We start from the raw sequence: 21,130 nt of genomic DNA on the forward strand, positions 1-21,130 counted from the left end.
TTACTTACCTTCCCGACCAGCTCTGCGCTCTGAAATGTTGGGCCACAGGGCGGTGGGGTTGATTGGTGGCACCCCCACCCCCCCCTCTCATTTATCTCTCTGACCTGCTGTGCTTTTCCAGCACCACTCTGATCTAGACTCTGGTTTACATCATCTGCAGTCCTTGTTTTTATCTACTCAACCACCCGCTCACCATATCCGTGGGCGGCACGGTGGCACAGTGGTTAGCGCTGCTGCCTCACAGCGCCAGGGACCTGGGTTCAATTCCTGCCTCAGGCGACTGACTGTGTGGAGTTTGCACGTTCTCCCCGTGTCTGCGTGGGTTTCCTCCGGGTGCTCCGGTTTCCTCCCGCAGTCACAAAGATGTGTGGGTCAGGTGAATTGGCCATGCTAAATTGCCCGTAGTGTTAGTAAGGGGTAAATGTAGGGGTATGGGTGGGTGGCGCTTCGGCGGGTCGGTGTGGACTTGTTGGGCCGAAGGGCCTGTTTCCACACTGTAAGTAATCTAATCTAAAAAAAAATCTCTTAATTGCTTTATTGTTCACAAAAAAAGCATTAAAAACATCCTGGGCAAGGAATTCCATAGGTTAACAACCTTTTGGGTGAGGAATTTTCTTCTCAATTCAGTCCTAAATCTGCTCTCTATAATCTTGAAGCCCTGCCCTCTTGTCCTAGCTTCACCTGCCAGTGGAAACATCCTCTCTGCCTCTAATCTATTCCCTTCATAGTTTTATGTTTCGACAAGAACCCTCTCATTCTTCTGAATTCCAATAAATATAACCTTAGCCTACCCAGCCTCTCCTCATAATCCAATCACCTAAACTCTGGAATCAAGTTTGTGAGCCTCCTCTGCATCCCCTCCAGTGCCTGAACATCCTTTCTCAAGGAGACTAAAACTGCACACAGTGCTTCAGGTGTGACCCCACCTGAATCCTGTACAGATGCAACATGATCTCTCTGTTTTTAATCTCAATCCCTTTCATAACGAAGGACAAAATTCCATTTGCCTTTCTAATTAGCTGCTGTACCTGCAGACCATCCTTCTGTGATTCATGCACAAGGCCACACTGGTTACTCTGCATAGCAGCATGCTGCAAAACATTTTACCATTCAAGTAATAATCCTTTTTACTGTTACTCCTACCAAAATGGGCAACTTCACATTTATTAACGTTGTATTCCATCTGCCGGACTTTTTGCCCACTCACTCAATGTATCTATCTCCCTCTGCAAAGTCTCACAGTCCTCTGCACACTTTGCTCTGCCACTCATCTCAGTGTCTTCTGCAAACTTTGACACATGGTCCCCAACTCCAAATCATCTATATAAATTGTAAATAATTGCGGTCCCTGAGGCACATCACTAGTCGCTGATTGCCAGCCAGAATAGCTCTCATCTATCCCCACTCTGTTTCCTGTCAGTTTATCAATCCCCTATCCATGTCAATACTTTACCCTAATGCTATGCATCTTTATCTTATGCATAAGACGTACCAGAGGATAATTTCAGGTTTACAAATTAACGTTCAAGCAGCAGGACGTGTAACCTTTTGAAGTGAAATGAGTACTGTGAGTCTTGCCTGTTAGTCTAACGGTTAGTATTAAGTGTTTTCACCATTACAGCCCAGGTTCCAGTCCCTGTCAGGGATGAGGATTTAACACTCGTATTCTGTTCTACTCCGAGACGGGATGAGTTAAATTCACACTGCCAATCTTGATACTGGAGCCCCATCTTTCAGAGCACAGCTATATTACGAAGATATAGGGTAGGACAACAGTTCCAGAGTCAGGAGAACATCCTCAGATCACACCGGATTGAGGAGGGAGACGGGGAGAGTCACCTTGTCATGTTTCTCTCTCTGGCAACATCATGGTGAGACTAGGATAGGTTCGGTGAAATGCCTTTCATGAAGAAAGGGACCACATTCCTGCTACATGCGCGCACTCAACTGAAATCAGGAAATGGTGTGGCAGGTACAGGAAATCCTTGGGGAAGAGAGTAAAGCAGGATTCAAAAGCAGCTGGTTGGGTTTATAACTGGACCTTTTATTGATGTTAGGAGGTATTAGAATTATATACAAAACAAAAAAATCACCCACAGGACAAGGCCAGACCAGAGTGTTGTTCTCAGATGGAGACACACACAGAGTTACCCAGCAGCTTCAGAAAAGCTGGTCATGCTGCCTGCCTTTCATTCATCATCTTCTTCCTCATTAGCAGGCGTCGTTCCCTCTCGTACTCCTTCATACGCATCACATAACTGCAGAGAGAGGAGGTGAGGTTAGCGACCTGCGCACTCCAGGTGTGCTTAGATAGCATTTGGCGCTTACTCCAAAACAAATAGCAACGTGGTGCACACACTCTCAGATCTGATAAACCAGTAGTCATTGCTTTTGGAAATAATTAGATACAGTACAACAGGGAGGACCCCCTCCTCCTTTACGAACTTGGGATCCTTTGTGTCCATCAGAGTGGGCAGGCTTAATTTAACATCCCATGCAAAAAAATGAAAGTTCTAACAGTTGAGCACTCCCTTGTCATTGTACTGAGAGTGTGGCCTTTAAATGGTTGCTGTGTTCAGGTGACCACTGATAACTGGTTCAAAATGTGCAACAATGATAATCCTAAACATCTGGATAAGTATCCTGTATAAAACATTGGGAGACACACCTAAAATAGTGCGCAGTTCTGGAATCCATACTGTAGGACAGATGGGATAGCACTGTCGAGGATGCAGAGGCAGATTTACCAGGATGTTGCCTGGGCTGGAGAATTTCAGTTATGAAGAGCAACTGGGACAGACTTAAAGCACAAGCATATCTGAGCACTCATCAATTATCGGGAACTCAGAGACCACTGTCTGCTGACAGGAGGAAGATTGAAAATAATTGTTTGGCCACACAGAACATCGGTATTGCTGAAGATATGGGGAGCAATTACTCATACCACAAATTGGCCCCGTGCATCTCCAGGCCATAGAAGTATCCCCACACATACAGCTGATGTCAGCATGCCAGGAAGTGACTGCAGACACTGATTATGATATTAAAGAGTTAATTTGCTCTGCTGACCTCCAGGAAATTGGATGCCCTGAGGCTAGAATGGAATGTCTCTCTCTTAAATGTAGAATGGAAGGAATTTACATTATCATCTCCCATCATTCAGAGCCATTTGCATGGCCATTTCCTAGCTATTCAGAAGTGAATTTACAGTGTCATCGTCTCCCCTTCCGAAATCAATAAGAACATTACAATTGGAATTCTGACTACATCCTGTAGTTAAGATTCACAATAGATTTGATCATTACATCGTTTCAGGAAATGATGTGGTCACTGCATTGTGTCTTGAGTGGCATGTGACTGTGATGGAGTGGCTGGGGGTTGTCTTGTGGGCATTACTGACTATGATGTAAAGATTTTGTATAAAGGAACGAATATTTCCTTTGTTCAGAGAGACCTCTCAACACGCTTCACAAGCATGGCGAAGAGTGTTCAGAACTTCTCCAAAGTTTGCACTGTATTTGTTTAATAAAACTTGTTGTTGTTCACAGAAGTTTGTGTATTGCAATTGCATCAAGTTTGTAAGGATCTCAGGAAAAAGAACTTGATGACACTGTTCTGTGCACAGTCAAATCAGCACCGGTACAGTTCACCTCCACAGCTGTGCATGTGCTGCTGACATTGCTCCCGTTTCCACCAGCTGAGAATGAGGGGGGGCTTTGGAAGGAGGGAGCTGGAGGGAAGACACGAGGAGCTCACAAAGAGGGGCTCACCCTCCTTGGTAGTGATTTCCTGATCACTTTTCCTTCATCGTTCTTGCCCTGATGACCACAGCTCCCTTTGCTCCCGTATTGCAATTCACGAGGCCTTCACAGTCAAGCAGGCCTTCACAGCAGCCGTGCTGCTGCCTTGAACCCATACAAGGTAGCGGCGAAGGAGAGCAGCAGCAAGTGGGGAATCAGCCTCCATACATAATCTCCTAGCTCTCAGAGTAAAAGGTCCTGAGAAAGGAGTGGCCATAACATTGTAAAATCTTACATTCTGTTTGAGAGGAAGGAAGTTGGTTAAACGTCCTATGCTAAACTTAATTAAGGGTAATTAGAAAGGAATGAGGGCAAAGGAACTTCAGAGAAAAGATGGTTGAAGGAAATGGCAGATGTTAAGAAAATAATTCAAAGCTCACAACAAACATAGATCCTAGCGAGAAAGGAGGATCCTAGGAAGGGGATAAGCCCACCCAGGTTAACCGAGGAAGTTAAGGGTAGCATTAAATTGAAAGAAAAAAGAATATAATGTGGCAATGATTAATGGTATATCAGAAGATTGGCAAAGTTATAAAAACCAACAGATGACCAAAAAAATAATAGAGGGAGAAAATGAATTCCGCAGGTAAATTTACAAGGAATATGAAGATGGACAACAAGAACTCCTTTAAATATACAAACAGGAAGACAAAAAGGCAAAGGCCCCTTCAAGAATGAGGCTGGGGAAACAAGAATGGGGGAGCCAGGAGTCAAATACTTTGCATGAGTCTTCACAGCAGAAGGCATAAATAGCACCTCAAAAATTACTAAATATTCAAGGGTCAAAGTGGGGGACAGGAAATATATACAATAATCATCACTAAAGAAACTAATGGGGCTAAAGACCAATAGGTCCCCTGCACTAATGGGATGCAGACTAGGATACTGGGCAGTAACTGCAGAGATAGTGGGCGCATTGGCAATAATCTTAATAATCCATGGTTCTGGAGAAGTGCCGGAGGACTGAAAAACTGCCAACACTATTCAATAAGGGAAGTAGATCAAAAGAAAGGTAACCATAGATCAATTAGCTCAATGTCTGGCATTGGGAAATTGTTGGGAATAGATGTGATGGGTGTAATAACAGTGTATTTAGGAACAGAGAATATTAGCAAGCAGAGTCAGGAAGGGGAAATCATGCCTGGCATATTTATTCAAATTCTTTGAGGAGATGACAAGCAGGATTGTAAAGGGGAAACAGTGAATATAAGGCAGGTGATAAGGCGCTACACGTTCAGCTAATAAACAAGGTAAGAGCTCATTGTGTTTGAGGTGGTTTATTAGGATGGAGAGAGGGTTGGCTAACTAAAAAAGTCAGAGAGTTGGGAATAAAGGGGCTATGTTCAGGCTGGCAACTTGAAACCAATGGTGTGTCACAGAAATCAGTGCTGGATTCACAATTATTTCCAATATATATTAATGACTTGGATGAGGAAAGTGAATATACTTTAGCCAGGTTTGAAGATGACACAAAAACATGTTTGGAAAGCGAGAGGTGAGGATGACACAAAGAGTATACAGAGGGATATAGATGAAGGGAGTGGGCAAAAACTTGGCAGATGGAATATAAAGTGGAAAAGGTGAAGAATAGAGGAACTGAACATTATTTAAATGGAGAAAGACTCCAGAAAGCTATAGCACTGAGGGACTTGGGAAGCTTCAAGCATAAGTCACAAAAAGCTAACATCCAAATTCAGCAGGTAACAGGGTAGACAGATGGAATTTTAGCCTTTACCTCAAAGGGAATGGAGTCTAAAAATACAGAAGACCATTTTTGGAATGTTGTAGATAGTTTTGGTTCCGTTATCTAAGGAATGCCTACTGGCATTGGAGGCAGTCCAAAGAAAGTTCACTTCCTGGGTATGAAGAGATGGTCTTATGGCTAGGTCAGGGCTGTACAACTTGCAGTTTAGAAGAATGAGAAACATACAAGATTCTTAGGTTAATGTGTAAAGGTTGGTTCTCCTTGTGAGAAGTCTAGGACCAAAGGACATAAGCTAAAGGGTCATCCATTTAAGACAGAGATAAGGAGGAATTTCTTCTCTCAGAAGGGAGTAAACCTGTGGAATTCTTTACCAACGTGGGCTGTCAATGCTGGGTTATTAAGTATATTCAGGGCTGAGATAACAGATTCTTAACCAGAAAGGGAATCAAGGGTTATGGGAAAAGGCAGGACAATGGAGTTATCAAATTAGCAATGATCTAATTGAGTGGGGAAGCAGACTCGATGGGCAGAATGGCCTACTTCTGCTCCTATGTTTTATGGTCTTAAGATTGCTCTCCTTTACAATGGTATTTTTCTTCACAAATATCTTGATGAGTGCAAGCTCCGACAAATATATGCCTCTTCTCATCAATATTCAAGAATATTAACAGTTTAAAACAATGTGTGCAGGGCTCCACATGCAGGGCAGTGTTTAGGAGACAGTATCACTCTGTACTGCCTGGTACCATTGTGGTCAGGAGGTGACAGAAAGTGGGGAGCATCTCAGGGTTTCCAACTGAGCACGCTGCCTCCTATTTGATCTTTATGTTTAGCGACTTCTTCCACTGTTTTCATTATAAATCCTGCACCTTTCCTAATAATTTTTCCCTCACAGGACAATTCTCACCAGGGCCCAGGTGCAAGGCTGTCAGCTGGCCTCTGCTAATGTGTCACCAGAGATCCACTTCCAGCTCAGCCCCAAAACCACTACCACCAACCACTGCGCTGATTCAGGGGCGAGCAGGTTTAAACTGCGCCATCACCCAACGGACTGCCAGCATACCAACTGAAAAGAAAGCAAGTTCTTACTCCTCGTGCTCGCAGTAATCCCAGTCATGACGCTCGTGTTTACACTCCAGGAAGTTGGGCCACATGTCCCGCTTACACTTCAGGTACTTGATGAGGTAATGAGCACAGTAATCTCGCTGACTGAGGGGCAACTGGGCATCATTCATCTCCTGCTGTGTGGCAACCATTACTGAGAGGAACAGAGAAAGGCACATGGTCACTTCATTAAATCCCAGGCTCATTCACTCAATTCAACTCATTTACAACTTGCCTCAATACTGAATCCTTCACAGAATAAGGCTTCCAAAGGTGCTGCAAAGAAACATTAACAAAACAAAATCACAATGTGATGAAAAGTGTCTGATTTATATGCTATATATCTGTGTTAATATCATTTCAAAACAGCACCATATGGGTCTGTTTATGTTTTAAACAAAACGTGGTCAGCCAGGCTCTGTGGAAGGGTGCCCCAAGCCAGAACGTGTGTACGGGGGTGTTGAGCCTGGTCAGACCGTTCTTCCAGAACAGTGAGCTAATCCAGTGTCTCTCAGAGCAGACAGCTCCAGAGTGCTAATGGAAAACTGGTTTGATTGTGGTGGCTTGTGACACAGTGTAAACATTGAAGGCCATTATCTTCTTCGTTATGTTTTAGGTTTTATGGAGCATTGTTTGGGGTGGTAGATGCTTGCTACATTTAATTTCTACTGGATGCAGCCTTTGTCCCAGGCAGGAAATTGAGTCAATACCTACTACACCCATCATAAAACCCTTAGTAAAGCTCAAGGCAGTCAGAGTTTATTTGCTAGAGAGACTCAGCAGACCTGGCAGCATCTGTGAAGAGAGAAACAGAGTTAACATCAAGTCCATGATTCTTTGAATTCATGTCAATCTCAAAACATTAACTCTGCTTCATTCTCCATGGATACTGCCAGACCTGCTGAGGTTCACTAGTACTTTCTATTTTCATTTCTGATCTCCAGCATCCATAGCATTTTGCCTTTATTCTCAAGTGTATCACTTGTTTGACCAGACAGTTCAGTAGATTACTAAGCACCAAGCCGCCAGGCACAGCTTTCTCAGCAGGTCTGACAGCACCCGTGGAGAGAAATCTGAGTTAACATTTAGGGTCCAAGTGACCTTTCTTTAGAACTGATGGCAGTTAGGAAAACATTGGTTTATAGGCAGAAGACAGGTTGGGGGAGGGAGTAAAGAGTAAACAAAAGATGGAAATAGAGTCCAAAGAGAGAGAAGGACAGATGGACAAATAAAGGAGTTGATAACAATCAGCCGGGGAGGATGAATAGCTGCAAACAGGGACAATTAGTGGCTAACAATGTGTGTAATAGCAGACCATGTGATAACAAGGCCTGGTGTGTGGGGATTGGGGTAAGGGCATGGGAAAAGGTACTTCAATTCCTCAAATTGTTAAACCAATAGAGTCCGGAAGGCTGTAGAGTTTCCAAGTGGAAAATGAGGTGTTGTTCTTCCAGCTTGCACTGAGCTTCACCGGAGCACGGCAGCAAGTCAGAGACAGAGATGTTGGCCAGGGAACAGGGTGGGGTGTTGAAGTGGCGGGTGACAAGGAGCTCAAGAGTCTTTTTTTTAAAAAATCGACAGAACGTAGGTGTGCAGCAAAACAGTCAGCCAGGCTACACTTTGTTTCCTCAATGTAGAGGAGACCACATTGTGAGCAGGAAATGCAGGAGTCAAGATTGAGTGAATTGCAGCTGCTTCACCTGAAGGCTTGTTGGGCTGTTGAATACTGAAGAGGGAGGAAGTAAACAGGCAGGTGTTACACTTTCTGCAGGGAAGGTGCCATGGGGCTGTGCAGGTAGTGTTGGGAGTGAAGGAAGACTGGCACAGAACGTCCCAGAGGGAACAGTCGTTGTGGAAAGCTGACAGGAAAGAAGGGAATATGTGCCCAGTCGTGCCATCCCACTGAAGGTGGCGAAAATGGCAGCTAATGATCCTCTGGATTTGGATGCTGGTGTGATGGCAAGTACGGACATGGGGAACCTACTGCTGTTTTGGGAGGGAAGAGAGGGCTGACGGCTTTTTTTCCAGGATGAAGCAGAGAGCCCTGAGACCAGCCTGATGGGGGATGGACGTGTAAACGGATTGCACGTCCATGGTAAAGAGGAGACAGCTTGAGTCCCTGAACTGGAAATTCTGAAACTGACGTAAAGCATCACAGGAAGAGACGGGTTCTGTGGGGCACGAGCAGGAACAATAGCCTGGGCAGTCATGTTTGTGAATTTTGGGAAGGAGGTAGAAGCGAACTGCATGGGGTTGGACAACTATCAGCTTGGAGAGAGTGGGACATGAGGGAGATCACCAGATGAGATGAGGTTTGTCACTGTAGTGGGCACAAAGGCCTGATATTCCATTGTGGTATCATAGTCCAGGAGGAGATAGGAAGAGGCATCTGAGAGCTGGCGCTCAGCCTCTGCAATGTGGACATCAGTTTGCCAGGAACCAACAGCATCACTCTGTCAGCAGGCGTAATTACAAAGTCAGGGTTGGAGCTGAGAGCATGGAGTCAGTTCACAGGGAGATAGGCTGGTATGGGTAAGGGTGAGGGCAGGGAAATTGAGGCGTTCAATGTCATGTTGACAGTTCTTAATGAATAGAGTGAGTAAAGAAGGAAGGCTAGAGGGAGGAAGAGTTTTGGAGGTGGGTCTGTGGAACAGGAAGAGGATTCTTATCCAAAAGAAATAGGCACAGAGGTGAAGACGATGGAAGAGTTCAATATCATGTCATACCCAAAATTCATTAAGGTGAGGACTCAGAGGGATAAAACTGTGACCTTTGCTGAGTATAAATGTTCAGCATCAGAGAATGGAAGGTCAGGAGGGATGGTGAATACATGACAGGAGGTGGGGCTGGGGGAGGATGGAGTCAGAAAGAAGGGGAAGGGAAGAAGGTCCCAGAGGGCTGTGCATATCTCAGGGTTGTTGAATTCCATTTCTGGACACAAAGATCATGCTTTCTCAACCTGAGGAACGATGACCTTCAAGTTGAAGTCACGAGTAGCTGCCTCTCTCTAATGAAAGAGAGCCTGAGGAAGGTACGGTAGCTCCAAAAGCTGGTAGTTTCAAATAGACCTGGTTGACTATAGCCCATGGTTGAGAGATTTTTGACTTTGTGCACTCCAGTCCAACACCAACACTTCCACATCAGTAAATGGTCAGACAGCTCCTCAGTTCCATTGGGTGGGCATTTGGCTGTGGTGATAACAGAAAGGCTATGTTCTCTATTGATATAGGATGAGAGTGACAGCTCCTGTTGGATCTCACAGCCAGAAATTCAGAGCTTGCTGTCAGAGGTATCCACTCCTCAACAGGATGCTCTGTTGCAATCCTTGTTCGGAGACTTAGCACTAAATAGACTGCAATGACACAAGCATTTCCATGAATTCCAGACTAATCTTCGTAAAGATTAGGATTAGTACATTCAGGAGTGTGTGTTTTTCACCCGGCTTAACAAGTGATAATTAATAAACAGCCTCTCTGATACAAAAGCTTCTGAGTCCCAGGCACAAGTGAGAAATAATCGAATAAACATTAACAGGTTCCTCATCCTAAAAGGTGCTCAGAAGGTGAGAGGGGGAGACACACAGAAGGAACTGCCCTAACTCCATAAACATATGCAGAATCCGTTCCTACCTGTAGCTAATGGAATCAGTACTGGGCTGGATCTACAAGAGGTGGGCAGCTATCAGAGCTGGCTCATTACTTCAAGATCATTTCATGCTCCAGCATTTACCTTGCAGCAGAGAGGGGACCTGATAGTAGTGCACTGGTTTAATATGGGCAGTGTTAGAGCAGATAAGAAGGCACTTTTCCCACACACAGAGGGGGCAATATCCAAGAAACATAGCTTTAAAGTCGGAGTTGGAAGGATAAGAGGAAACTGGATGTCACTGCCTGAAAGGGTAGTTGAGTCACAGACTCTTGTAGTATTTGTGTTGTATTTAGATATTCACTTGGATTGTGCAGCCACCATGGCTATGGGCCAAAGCTGGAATTGATGCAGTCAAACCTTTGTTGACATGATGGGCTGAATGGCCACCTTCTGTGTTGAAAACATCTGTGAACTCAGGAAGGCCTGCTCCATTAAGCAGATAACAGGTCTTCTTCAAAAGGACATGCAAACACAGCTCTTCAGAAAAAGGACAGCTCAGGAACACCAGCACAGCATGACATTCTATGAATCAGTCCATCATCTTATGCCAGATACAAAAACTACAGACACTCTTCAGTCTGATTAAACCCTGCTGGTCTCCCAGAGCTGTCGATGACAGTGTGTTACCGGTCAGTACGTTCTGAAGGCTGCGACTGGTTGAGGAAAGCACTAAAGCTTTAGTAGATGCCCAGTAGGAAAAGTCCAGGACCCTCCTGACACAGTCCAGTGAGGGACAGGAAACTACCTCAAACCTGCAGGTTCAACAATTGACACAAGACATACATTGCAATGTGAGCTGATGTGAGATGCTCTGGAGTGTTATACACTGCTGAAAGAAACTGAATTATGCAATGACAAATCTGAAGTGTTATTGAATAAAATTTACAAATACAAATATAAATGCTATTACAGTTCAAAAATGAATAAAGCTACAGCTAGTACTGCAGAGGAAGAGGGGGATTGGGCCATTGATTACAAATCACATCCAAACTTACTTTTAATGCAGTAGAGGTGATATTCAAATACAGATAGTGTAATGATACTCAGTATAATGATCAAAAAGTTGAAGCTGCCACAGAAATGCACCCATTAATAGAAAGGACTGTAGTTACTTAGCAGCAGAATACTACATTATTATGGGAAGCCCCAAAGCAATATATATTACAACAAAATCAATTTCCAGAACTGAGTGAATGCAAGTCAGAAATGAGACCATTTCAAAAGATGTTCAGTGGCACCATTCAATTTTTCCCCAGTTTCAGGGAAAGAGTTTTTAATGAGTCTTATGATAGGGCGCTTAGAATAGTTCAAGAGTCACTAAAAGGCAGTTCCAAGTCCTCTGGTTAGTTGGACAGAAATGGGGACGAGTACAGACTCCACAGGAGTAGTCCTCAAGAACGGAGATAGTGGGATGTTTGGGTTTTGTGTTGGCAGAAGCTGTGAGCAGCTGGAAAGCTTGAAAGCAGTATTTGCTTAATGTAACTGAGTAAGATTAGAGATTGGGAAAACCAAGTTGCTATTTCAATTTGGGAAACTTAGCAGAGAGGGAAAAGCTTGAGTTTGAGCCAGTGAATAGGTTTGGGAGTGCAGTTTTGGTATGCAGGGAGTCCAGGACAGGAGGGTTATTGTCTAAAACAGGAACAGCTCGAGTGGGCATTTCAAGGCGAGATCAGGAAAAGTGAGGAATTCTGATCCCTTGTGAGTTTTAATGATATTTGATGACCCACTGTGTCATTAACATCTGGAAGGAATCACTGAGAAATCCATGGGTTTTGTCTTGATAGCACTTGCTATTAGAGGTGTTGGATTACCCATATTTACAACATAATTCTGTTTGTCTTGTTTGTTCAAACCTATGGAATTTTGTGGCTTTGTTCTGTTTGCAAGTGTTCTGTCACCTTTTGTTGACTTTAAACATAAAAGGATTCTGGTCCCTAACTAAATCCACAGCCCTCTGTGGTTGAGAATTCCAAAGGTTCGCTGGAGTCATAGAGGAGTACAGCACAGAAACAGACCCTTTGGGCCAATTTGTCCATGCCAACAGATATCCTAAACTAATCTAGTCCCATTTGCCAACACCTGGCCCATATTCCTCTAAATCCTTCCTATTCATATACCCATCCTTTTAAATGTTGTAATTGTACCAGCCCCACCACTTCCTCTGACTGCTCATTCCATACATGCACCACCCTAAGGTCCCTAATTTGCAGCCTCATCTAGGATCTTCACAATTTCAATGATGCAAACCACCTTCAAGAGAATTTAGACAGAGTAGTGAGTCAGCAAGAATATGGCAGATGGAAGACAGTGCGGAAAATTGAGAGGTAATTCACTTCAATGGGAAGAATAGGCATGCAATGTATCTCTTAGTTGGTAAGAGATTGCAAAATATAAGTGTACAAAAAGACTTGGGGTATCATCAAATCACTGAAGGTGACATGCATGAGCAGCAAGCTATTAAGATGGCTAATGGATTTTAACTTTTATCACAAGAGGACTGGACTACAGAAGTAGATAAATCTTGTTTCATTTGTACAGGAACTTGGTCAAACTGCAACAAGAGTACTTTGCAGTTTTGTCCCCTTACTTTAGGAAGGATATTAATGCCATTGAGGAATGTAACAAAGATTCATCAGATTTGTTCTCAGGATGGTAGGACTATTCTATGAAGAGAGATGATGCAGAATGGGCCTGAACTCTCTTGAGTTTCAAAGAATGAGAGGTGATCTCACTGAAACTTACAAAATGTTTCAAGGGATAGATAGGGTAGATAAATATTTGCCTGGTCTAGAACCATAGGGCACAATTTCAAAATAATGGGAAGCCACTTCGGTCTCTACATAAGGAAGAGTGAAGATAGTGAACTTATAGAGGTTTATAAAATCATGGGGTGCCATGACAGGATAATTAGACAAGGTCTTTTCCATGGGGTTGGGGAGTCCAGAACTAGAGGGCATAGGTTTAGGGTGAGAGGGGAAAGATTTAAAAGGGACCCAAGGGGCAACGTTTTGACACAAAGGATGGTGTGTGCATGGAATGAGCTGCCAGAGGAAGTGGTGGAGGGCTGGTACAATTGCAACATTTAAAAGGCATCTGGATGCATACATGAACAGGAAGGGTTTAGAGGGATATGTGTTTAGAATACTGGCAAATGGCACTAGAATAATTTTGGATATATGGTCAGCGTGGATGGGTCTGTTTCCATGCTGTATTGAATCGCTGAAATTCTCAACCACAGAAATCTGTGAAAGCGTAGGTTTTTAGGTTGAGATTGACAGATTTCTGATTCAGTGATATTGAGGAATAGGGGTCCTATATTCTTACCAGCAGAAAACTATATTGTTATGGGATGTCCAGAGAAATCATTCAGCAATTATAATGGGAAATCTGGGGGTGTGGTTGCGTCACTCAGCAGTTATTATGGGATATTCAGAGGGGGTCACTCAGCAGTTATTATGGGATGTCCAGAGGGGGAAATCACTCAGCAAGTATTATGGGATGTCCAGAGGGGATCACTCAGCAAGTATTATGGGATAAAAACAATAACTGCAGATGCTGAAAACCAGATTCTGGATCAGTGGTGCTGGAAGAGCACAGCAGTTCAGGCAGCATCCAACGTGCAGCGAAATCGACGTTTCGGGCTAAAGCCCTTGTCCAGAGGGGGAAATCACTCAGCAAATATTATGGGATGTCCAGAGGGGTCATTCACTCCAGAATGCTCCATTATTATGGGATGTCCATAGGTGAGCCATTAACCGGTCACCGGGGTTCACTCACCACGCTCCTGCCGCTCCGGAAAGCCCAGATCGGGCGGGAAGCTGGGGATTTTGCTAGGGTCTGGCTCAGTGTCCGGCTCAGTCAAGTACCGCCGCCCTAGATGCGCCCCCATGGCTGTCAGGGTCACCCCGCCGCTCTGACCCGGATGTATACCAGCAACCCTCCCTCCCCGCGGGTCCACTTCCGGTGCCCTGGTGACGTCACGCTCTGGCCGCCATCTTGGTGTGGGGCGGAATCTGTCTGTTGCCATGGTGTGGGCTCCAGAACCACAGGTTCGTGGCAGGGCAGAGCTCCAACAGTAAAATGTTGAATCTTTTACTTTCTTTATTCAGAAATGTCATTTACTGTTCTTGAATATTTCCTTAAACTTCAGTAATGCCATTTAAACGCCAGGAATATCCTTTAGACCTTTCCACTCTACACTAAATTTCCACTTCCTGTACTGATGGCTGTGCCCCAGATACAGTGTTTTCTGGACTACAGGCTCCACTGGTCTAGGTAAGCCCTCCAAATTATCGGATATGGAGATACTGTCCCTCGGGTACAGTCATAAAATCATAGAAGTATACAGAGGTCATCTTGTCTGCAAAAGCATCCCACCCAGACTCTCCCCTATCCTCTTTAACCCTGCATTTACCATGGAATAATCCATCATCTGCACACTACAGGGCAAATTACCATGGTTGATCCATTTAACCTGCACAGTACAAGGCATTTGCCATTGCTGGTCCACATCATCTGCATACAACAGGGCAATTTACCATGGCTAATTCACTTTACCACATTATAAGACAATTTACCATGCTGATCTACCTAATCTGCCCACTACAAGTAAATTAACATGGCCAATCCACCTAACCTGCACACTACGGAAAAAGATAGGACAAATCCACAGGTTAAGGTGTTAAACTGGAGCAGGGCCAATTTTGGGACCATTAGGCAGAATCTAAGAGAGGTCTTTTGGATGAGTCTATTGAAGGAAAAGGAATGACTGGCAAATGAAAAGCTTTTAAAAGTGTGGTGTCTAGAGTCCAGGGACAATTAGGGTGAAGGGAAAAGAGTGCAGATTTAGGGAACCTTGGCTAATGAGGGATATTGAAGCTCTGGTCAGGAAAAAAGAAGTTTAGATCAGAGTGGTGCTGGAAAAGCACAGCAGGTCAGACAGCATCCGAGGAACAGGCAAATCAACATTTCGGGCAAAAGCCCTTCATCAGGAATGGAGGCAGGGAGCCTCCAGGGTGGAGAGATAAGTGGGGGTGGGAGGTGGCGGGGAGAAGGTAGCAAAGAGTACAATAGGTGAATAGGGATAGGGATGGAAGTGATCGGTCAGAGAGGAGGGTGGGGGAAAGTAGCAAAGAGTATAATAGGTGAATGGGGTGGGGATAGAGGTGATAGGTCAGGGGGAGGGTGGAGTGGATCGGTGGGAAGGGAGATTGGCAGGTAGGACAGGTAACGAGGATAGTGCTGAGTTGGAAGGTTGGAACTGGGCTTAGGGAGGGGAAACTGGTAAAATCCACATTGATGCCCTGGGGTTGAAATGTTCCAAGGTGGAAGAAGAGGCATTCTTCCTCCATGCATTGGGTAGTGAGGGAGCAGCGGTGGAGGAGGTCCAGGACCTGCATGTCCTTGGCAGAGTGGGAGGGGGAGTTGAAATGTTGGGCAATGTGGCGGTAGGGTTGATTAGTGCGGGTGTCCAAGAGAAGGCGTCCAGCCTCCCAATGTAGAGGAGACTGCATCGGGAGCAACGGATACAATAAATGACATTGGTGGATGTGCAGGTGAAACTTTGATGGATGTGGAAGGCTCCTTTGGGACCTTGGATGGAGGTGAGGGAGGAGGTGTGGGCGCAGGTTTTGCAATTCCTGCAGTGGCAGGGGAGGGTGCAAGGTCAGGATGGGTTATAGAGGGGTGTGGACCTGATCAGGTAGTCACGGAGGGAATGGTCTTTGCGAAAATGGGGGGGGGGCGGAGGGAAATATATCTCTGGTGGCGAGGTCCGTTTGGAGGTGGCAGAAATGTTGGCGGATGATGTGGTTAATGCAAAGGTTGGTAGGGTGGAAAGTGAGGATGGGGGGGGTTCTGTCCCTTGTTACGGCTGGAAGGGTGGGGTTTGAGGGCGGAGGTGTGGGATGTGGATGCAATGCGTTGGAGGGCATCTTCAACCACGTGGGAAGGGAAATTGCAGTCTCTCAAGAAGGAGGCCATCTGGTGTGTTCAGTGGTGGAACTGGTCCTCCTGGGAGCAGATAAAGTGGAGGCAGAGGAGTTGGGAATACGGGATGGCATTTTTGCAGGAGGTTGGGTGGGAAGAGGTGTGATCCAGGTAGCTGTGGGAATCGGTGAGTTTGTAATAAATGTCAGTGTCAAGTCGGTTGTCATTATTGGAGATAGAGAGGTCCAGGAAGGGGAAGAACGTGTCAGAGATGGTCCAGGTGAATTTAAGGTCAGGGTGGAATGTGTTGGTGAAGTTGATGAACTGCTCAACCTTCTCATGGGAGCACGAAGTGGCGCCAATGCAGTCATCAATGAAGCGGAGGAAGAGGTGGGGAGTGGTGCCGGTGTAATTACAGAAGATGGACTGTTCTACGTAGCCAACAAAAAGACAGGCAGAGCTGGGGCCCATACGGGTGCCCATGGCTACCCCTTTGGTCTGGAGGAAGTGGGAGGATTCAAAGGAGAAATTGTTAAGGGTGAGGACCAGTTCAGCCAAACGAATGAGAGTGGAAGGGTACTGTTGGGGACGTCAGGAGAAGAAGAAACGGAGAGTTTGGAGTTCCTGGTCATGACGGATGGAGGTGTAGAGAGATTGAATGTCCATGGTGAAGATGAGGCATTGGGGGCTGGGGAAACGGAAGTCTTGGAGGAGATGGAGGGCGTGGGTGGTGACTCAAATGTATGTGGGGAGTTCCTGGACTAAGTGGATAGGATAGTATTGAGGTAGGTAGAGGTGAGTTTGGTGGGGCAGGAACAGGCTGAGACAATGGATCGGCTGGGGTGGTCAGGCTTGTGGATCTTGGGGAGGAGCTAGAATTGGGCGGTGCGGGGGTTCCCGGACTATGAGGTTGGAAGCTGTGGGTGGGAGATAATGGTTTGGTGATGGGGGGTGGGGTCATGGTCAAGGGGGCGGTAGGGAGAGGCATCTTTGAGTTAGCGTCTGGCTTCAGTGGTGTAGAGGTCAGTGCGCCAAACTACCACGCCATGACATTGAACACTTCTACCGCTGGCTCCGTCTCCATACTTACTTTTACAATCAGGACTCCCGCCCACCTTCTGAGGACGCCTTCACTCTCCTCCAACACACTCTATCCAGCTGGATACCCCACGCTGGCCTATTACCTGTCCTCAATCTCTTCATTTCTAATTGCCACCGAGACATTAAATGCCTTAAACTGTCTACCCACTCCAACCTCTCACCCTCTGCTCCAATACCAACCTCACCATCAAACCAGCGGATAAAGGGAGTGCAGTGGTAGTTTGGCACTGGAATCCTCCCACTTCCTCCTCCCTCACATCCATCCAAGGCCCCAAACATCCATCAAAGTTTTACCTGCACATCCACCAATGTCATTTATTGTGTCTGTTGCTCCCAGTGTGGTCTCCTCTAGATTGGGAGACTGGACACCTCCTCGCAGAGCGCTTTAGGGAACGTCTCTGGGACACCCGCACCAATCAACTCCACCGCCCCGTGGCCCAACTCTCCCTCCCACTCTGCTAAGGACATGCAAGTCCTAGGCCTCCACCACCACCTCTCCCTCACTACCCAATGCTTGGAGGAAGAACGCCTCATCTTCTGTCTCAGAACACTTCAACCCCAGGGCATCAATGTGGACTTCACCAGTTTCCTCATTTCCCCTCCCAACCATACCTCAGTTCCAACCCTCCAGCTCAGCACTGTCCCCATGACCTGTTCTACCTGCCAATCACCTTTCCCACCTATCTGCTCCACCCTCCCCTCTGACCTATTCACCTATTATGCTCTTTGCTACCTTTTTCCCAGCTCCCCACCCACCCGCCCCGCTTATCTCTCCACCCTGCCTTCATTCTTGATTAAGGGCTTTTGCATGAAACATCAATTTTCCTGCTCAGATGCTGTCTGACCTGCTGTGCTTTTCCAGCACCACTCTAATCTAGACTCTGATTTCCAGCATTTTGCCTCAGGAAATAAGAAGGTTTAACCTGTGGGGTTCAAGTGAATCTTGAGATGACTATAAAAAGTGTAGTAGCACACTTAAGAGGGAAACCAGAAGAGCAAAAAGAGGGTTTGAGAAGGATCTGGTTAAAGGTAATCTCCAGAGGTTCTATATCAATATTAAGTGTAAAAAGATGGCTAGGGAGAGAATAGGTCTCCTTAATAAGCAGCATGACTGTGTATGTGTGGAAGCACAGGAGAAAGCGAAGATTTTTAATGACTATTTCATTAGTCAGGAGTGAATCATGGATGCTGAGAAAGTGAGGGCAACAAGTTGGGATGTTTTGGATCACATACATGTTACCATAGAGAAGGTGTTTGTAGCCTTAAAGTTCATTAAGATGGATAAATTCCCTGGGCCTGATGAAGTGCATCCTTGGATGTTATGGGAGGCTAGGGAAGAAATTGCAGAGGCATTTGCAGCAATGTTTGCTTCATCTTTATCCATAGGAGAAGTTCTGGAAGACTGGAGGGTGGCTATTAGAACATAGAACACTGCAGCACAGTACAGGCCCTTGGGACCTTGATGTTGTGCTGACCTTTTATCATGCTCTAGGATCGAACTAACCTACATACCCCACATTTTACCATCATCCATGTGCCTATCCAAGAGTCGCTTAAATGTTCCCAATGTATCTGACTCTACTACCACCACTGACAATGCATCCCATGTACCTACCATTCTCTGTAAAAAAAACTGACATCTTCTTTAAACCTTCCTCCAATCACCTATAATTATGCCCCATTGTGATTGCCATTTCCACCCTGGGAAAAAAGTCTCTAGCTATCCACTCTATCTGGCCTCTTATTATCTTGTACACCTCTATCAAGTCACCTCTCATCCTTCTTTGCTCCAATGAGAAAAGTCCGAGTTCCCTCAATAATTCTTTCTTCATAAGACATGCCCTCTGGTCCAGGCAGCATCCTGGTAAATTTCCTTTTCACCCTCTCAAAGCTTCCACATCCTTACTATAATGAGGTGACCAGATGGTTTTGTGCGGGGTAGATCGTACCTTACCAACTTATTAGAGTTCTCTGAGGAAGTGACGAAGTTGGTAGATGAAGATTGGTAGTTGGCTGTAGATTTATAGACGTGGACTTTAGTAAGGCATTTGACAAGGTTCCCCATGGTAAACTAATGGAGAAAGTGAAGTCACATAGTATGCAGGGTGTTCTAGCTAGGTAGATAAAGAACTGGTTGAGTAACAGGGGACAGAGAGTAGTAGTTGAAGGGAGTTTCTCGAAATGGAGAAAGGCAACCAGTGGTGTTCCACAGGGGTCAGTGCTGGAGCTGCTGTTGTTTGTAATATACATCAGTGGTCTGGAAGAGGGCATTATTGGTCTGATCAGTAAGTTTGCAGATGACACAAAGATTGATGGAGTAGCAGAAAGCATAGAGAACTGTCAAAGAATACAGGAGACTATAGATGGATTGGAGAATCGGGCGGAGAAGTGGCAGATGGCATTCAATCCAGACAAATGTGAGGTGATGCATTTTGGGAAGTCTAATTCTAGAACAAACTATGCTGTAAACGGAAGAGCGTTGGGTAAAGTTGATGAGCAGAGAGATCTGGGAGTTCAGGTCCATTGTACCCTGAAGGTGGCTGCACAGGTGGATAGACTGGTCAAGAAGGCATATGGTAAGCTTGCCTTCATCGGATGGAGTATTGAGTATAAGAACTGGCAGGTTATGTTAAAACTGTACACTGCATTGGTTCAGCCACATTTAGAATAATGTGTACAGTTCTGGTTGCCACACAACCAAAAGGATGTGGACACTTTGGAGAGGGTGCAGAGAGGGTTTGTGAGGATGTTGCCTGGTATGGAAGGTGCTAGCTATAAAAAGAGGTTGAGTAGGTTAGGATTGTTTTCATTAGAAAAAATGAGATTGAGGGGAGACTGATTGAGGTCTACAAAATCACGAAGGGTATAGACAGGGTAGATGGAGAAAAGCTTTTTCCCAGGGTGAGGGATTCAATAATGAGGTTCAAGGTGAAAAGTTTAAGGGGGATATACTTTACTCAGATGGTGGTAGGTGCCTGGAACGCTTTGCCAGCAGAGATAGTAGAGGCAGGAATGGTACATTCACTTAGATGCGTCTGGATAGGTTCATGAGTAGGTGGGGAGCAGAGGGATACAGATGCTTAGGAATTGGGCGATAGGTTTAGACAGTAGATTTGGATCGGCACAGGCTTGGAGGGCAGAAGGGCCTGTACCTGCACTGTAAATTTTCTTTGTTCTTTATTTGTTCAGAACTGAACACAATATTCCAAGTGTGGTCTAAACCGGGCTTTATAGAGCTGCAGCATAACCTCGTGGCTCTTAAGCTCAGTACCTCTGCTAATGAAAGCCAACGTACCATATGCCTTATAAACTTGGGTAGCAACTTTGAGGGATCTTTGGATGTGGACCCCAACATCCCTCTGTTCTTCCACACTGCTAAGAATCCTACCTTTAACCCTGTATTCTGCATTCAAATTCGACTTGCCAAAATTAATCACTTCACACTTTTCCATCTGCCACTTATCAGTCCAGCTCTGCATCTTTTCAATGTCCTCTTGCCCTCCACACTATCCACAACTCCACCAACCTTCATGTCATCGGCAAACTTACTAACCCACCTTTCCACTTCCTCATCCAAGTCATTTATAAAAATCACAAAGAGCAGAGGTCCCAGAACAGATCCCTGTGGAACGGCACTAGTCACCAAGCTCAAGGCTGGATATTTTCCACCTACTACCACCCTCTGTCTACTATGGGCCAGCCAATTCTGTATCCAGACAGCCAGATTTCACTGTGTCCCACGCCTTCTTACTTTCTGAATGAGCCTACCATGGGAAACCTTATCAAATGCCTTGTTAAAATCCATGTACACCACATCCATTGCTCTACCCTCATCAATGTGTTT

General features: G+C 45.3%; 1 protein-coding gene across 1 annotated transcript; it reads right to left on the reverse strand.

Moving 5' to 3' along the window:
• Positions 1–2,023: 2,023 nt before the first annotated feature.
• On the reverse strand, positions 2,024–14,194 carry ndufb7 (NADH:ubiquinone oxidoreductase subunit B7). Its single transcript, XM_060855114.1, has 3 exons — positions 14,035–14,194; positions 6,595–6,763; positions 2,024–2,258 (listed from the first exon to the last, which is right to left on the reverse strand). Exons 1-3 carry the CDS (start codon positions 14,144–14,146, stop codon positions 2,174–2,176), a joined length of 366 nt encoding a protein of 121 aa, XP_060711097.1. The 5' UTR covers positions 14,147–14,194; the 3' UTR covers positions 2,024–2,173.
• Between the last annotated feature and the right edge of the window lie 6,936 nt (positions 14,195–21,130).

This window comes from Hemiscyllium ocellatum, chromosome 45 (assembly GCF_020745735.1).
Source record: "Hemiscyllium ocellatum isolate sHemOce1 chromosome 45, sHemOce1.pat.X.cur, whole genome shotgun sequence".
Classification (NCBI taxonomy): Eukaryota; Metazoa; Chordata; class Chondrichthyes; order Orectolobiformes; family Hemiscylliidae; genus Hemiscyllium; species Hemiscyllium ocellatum.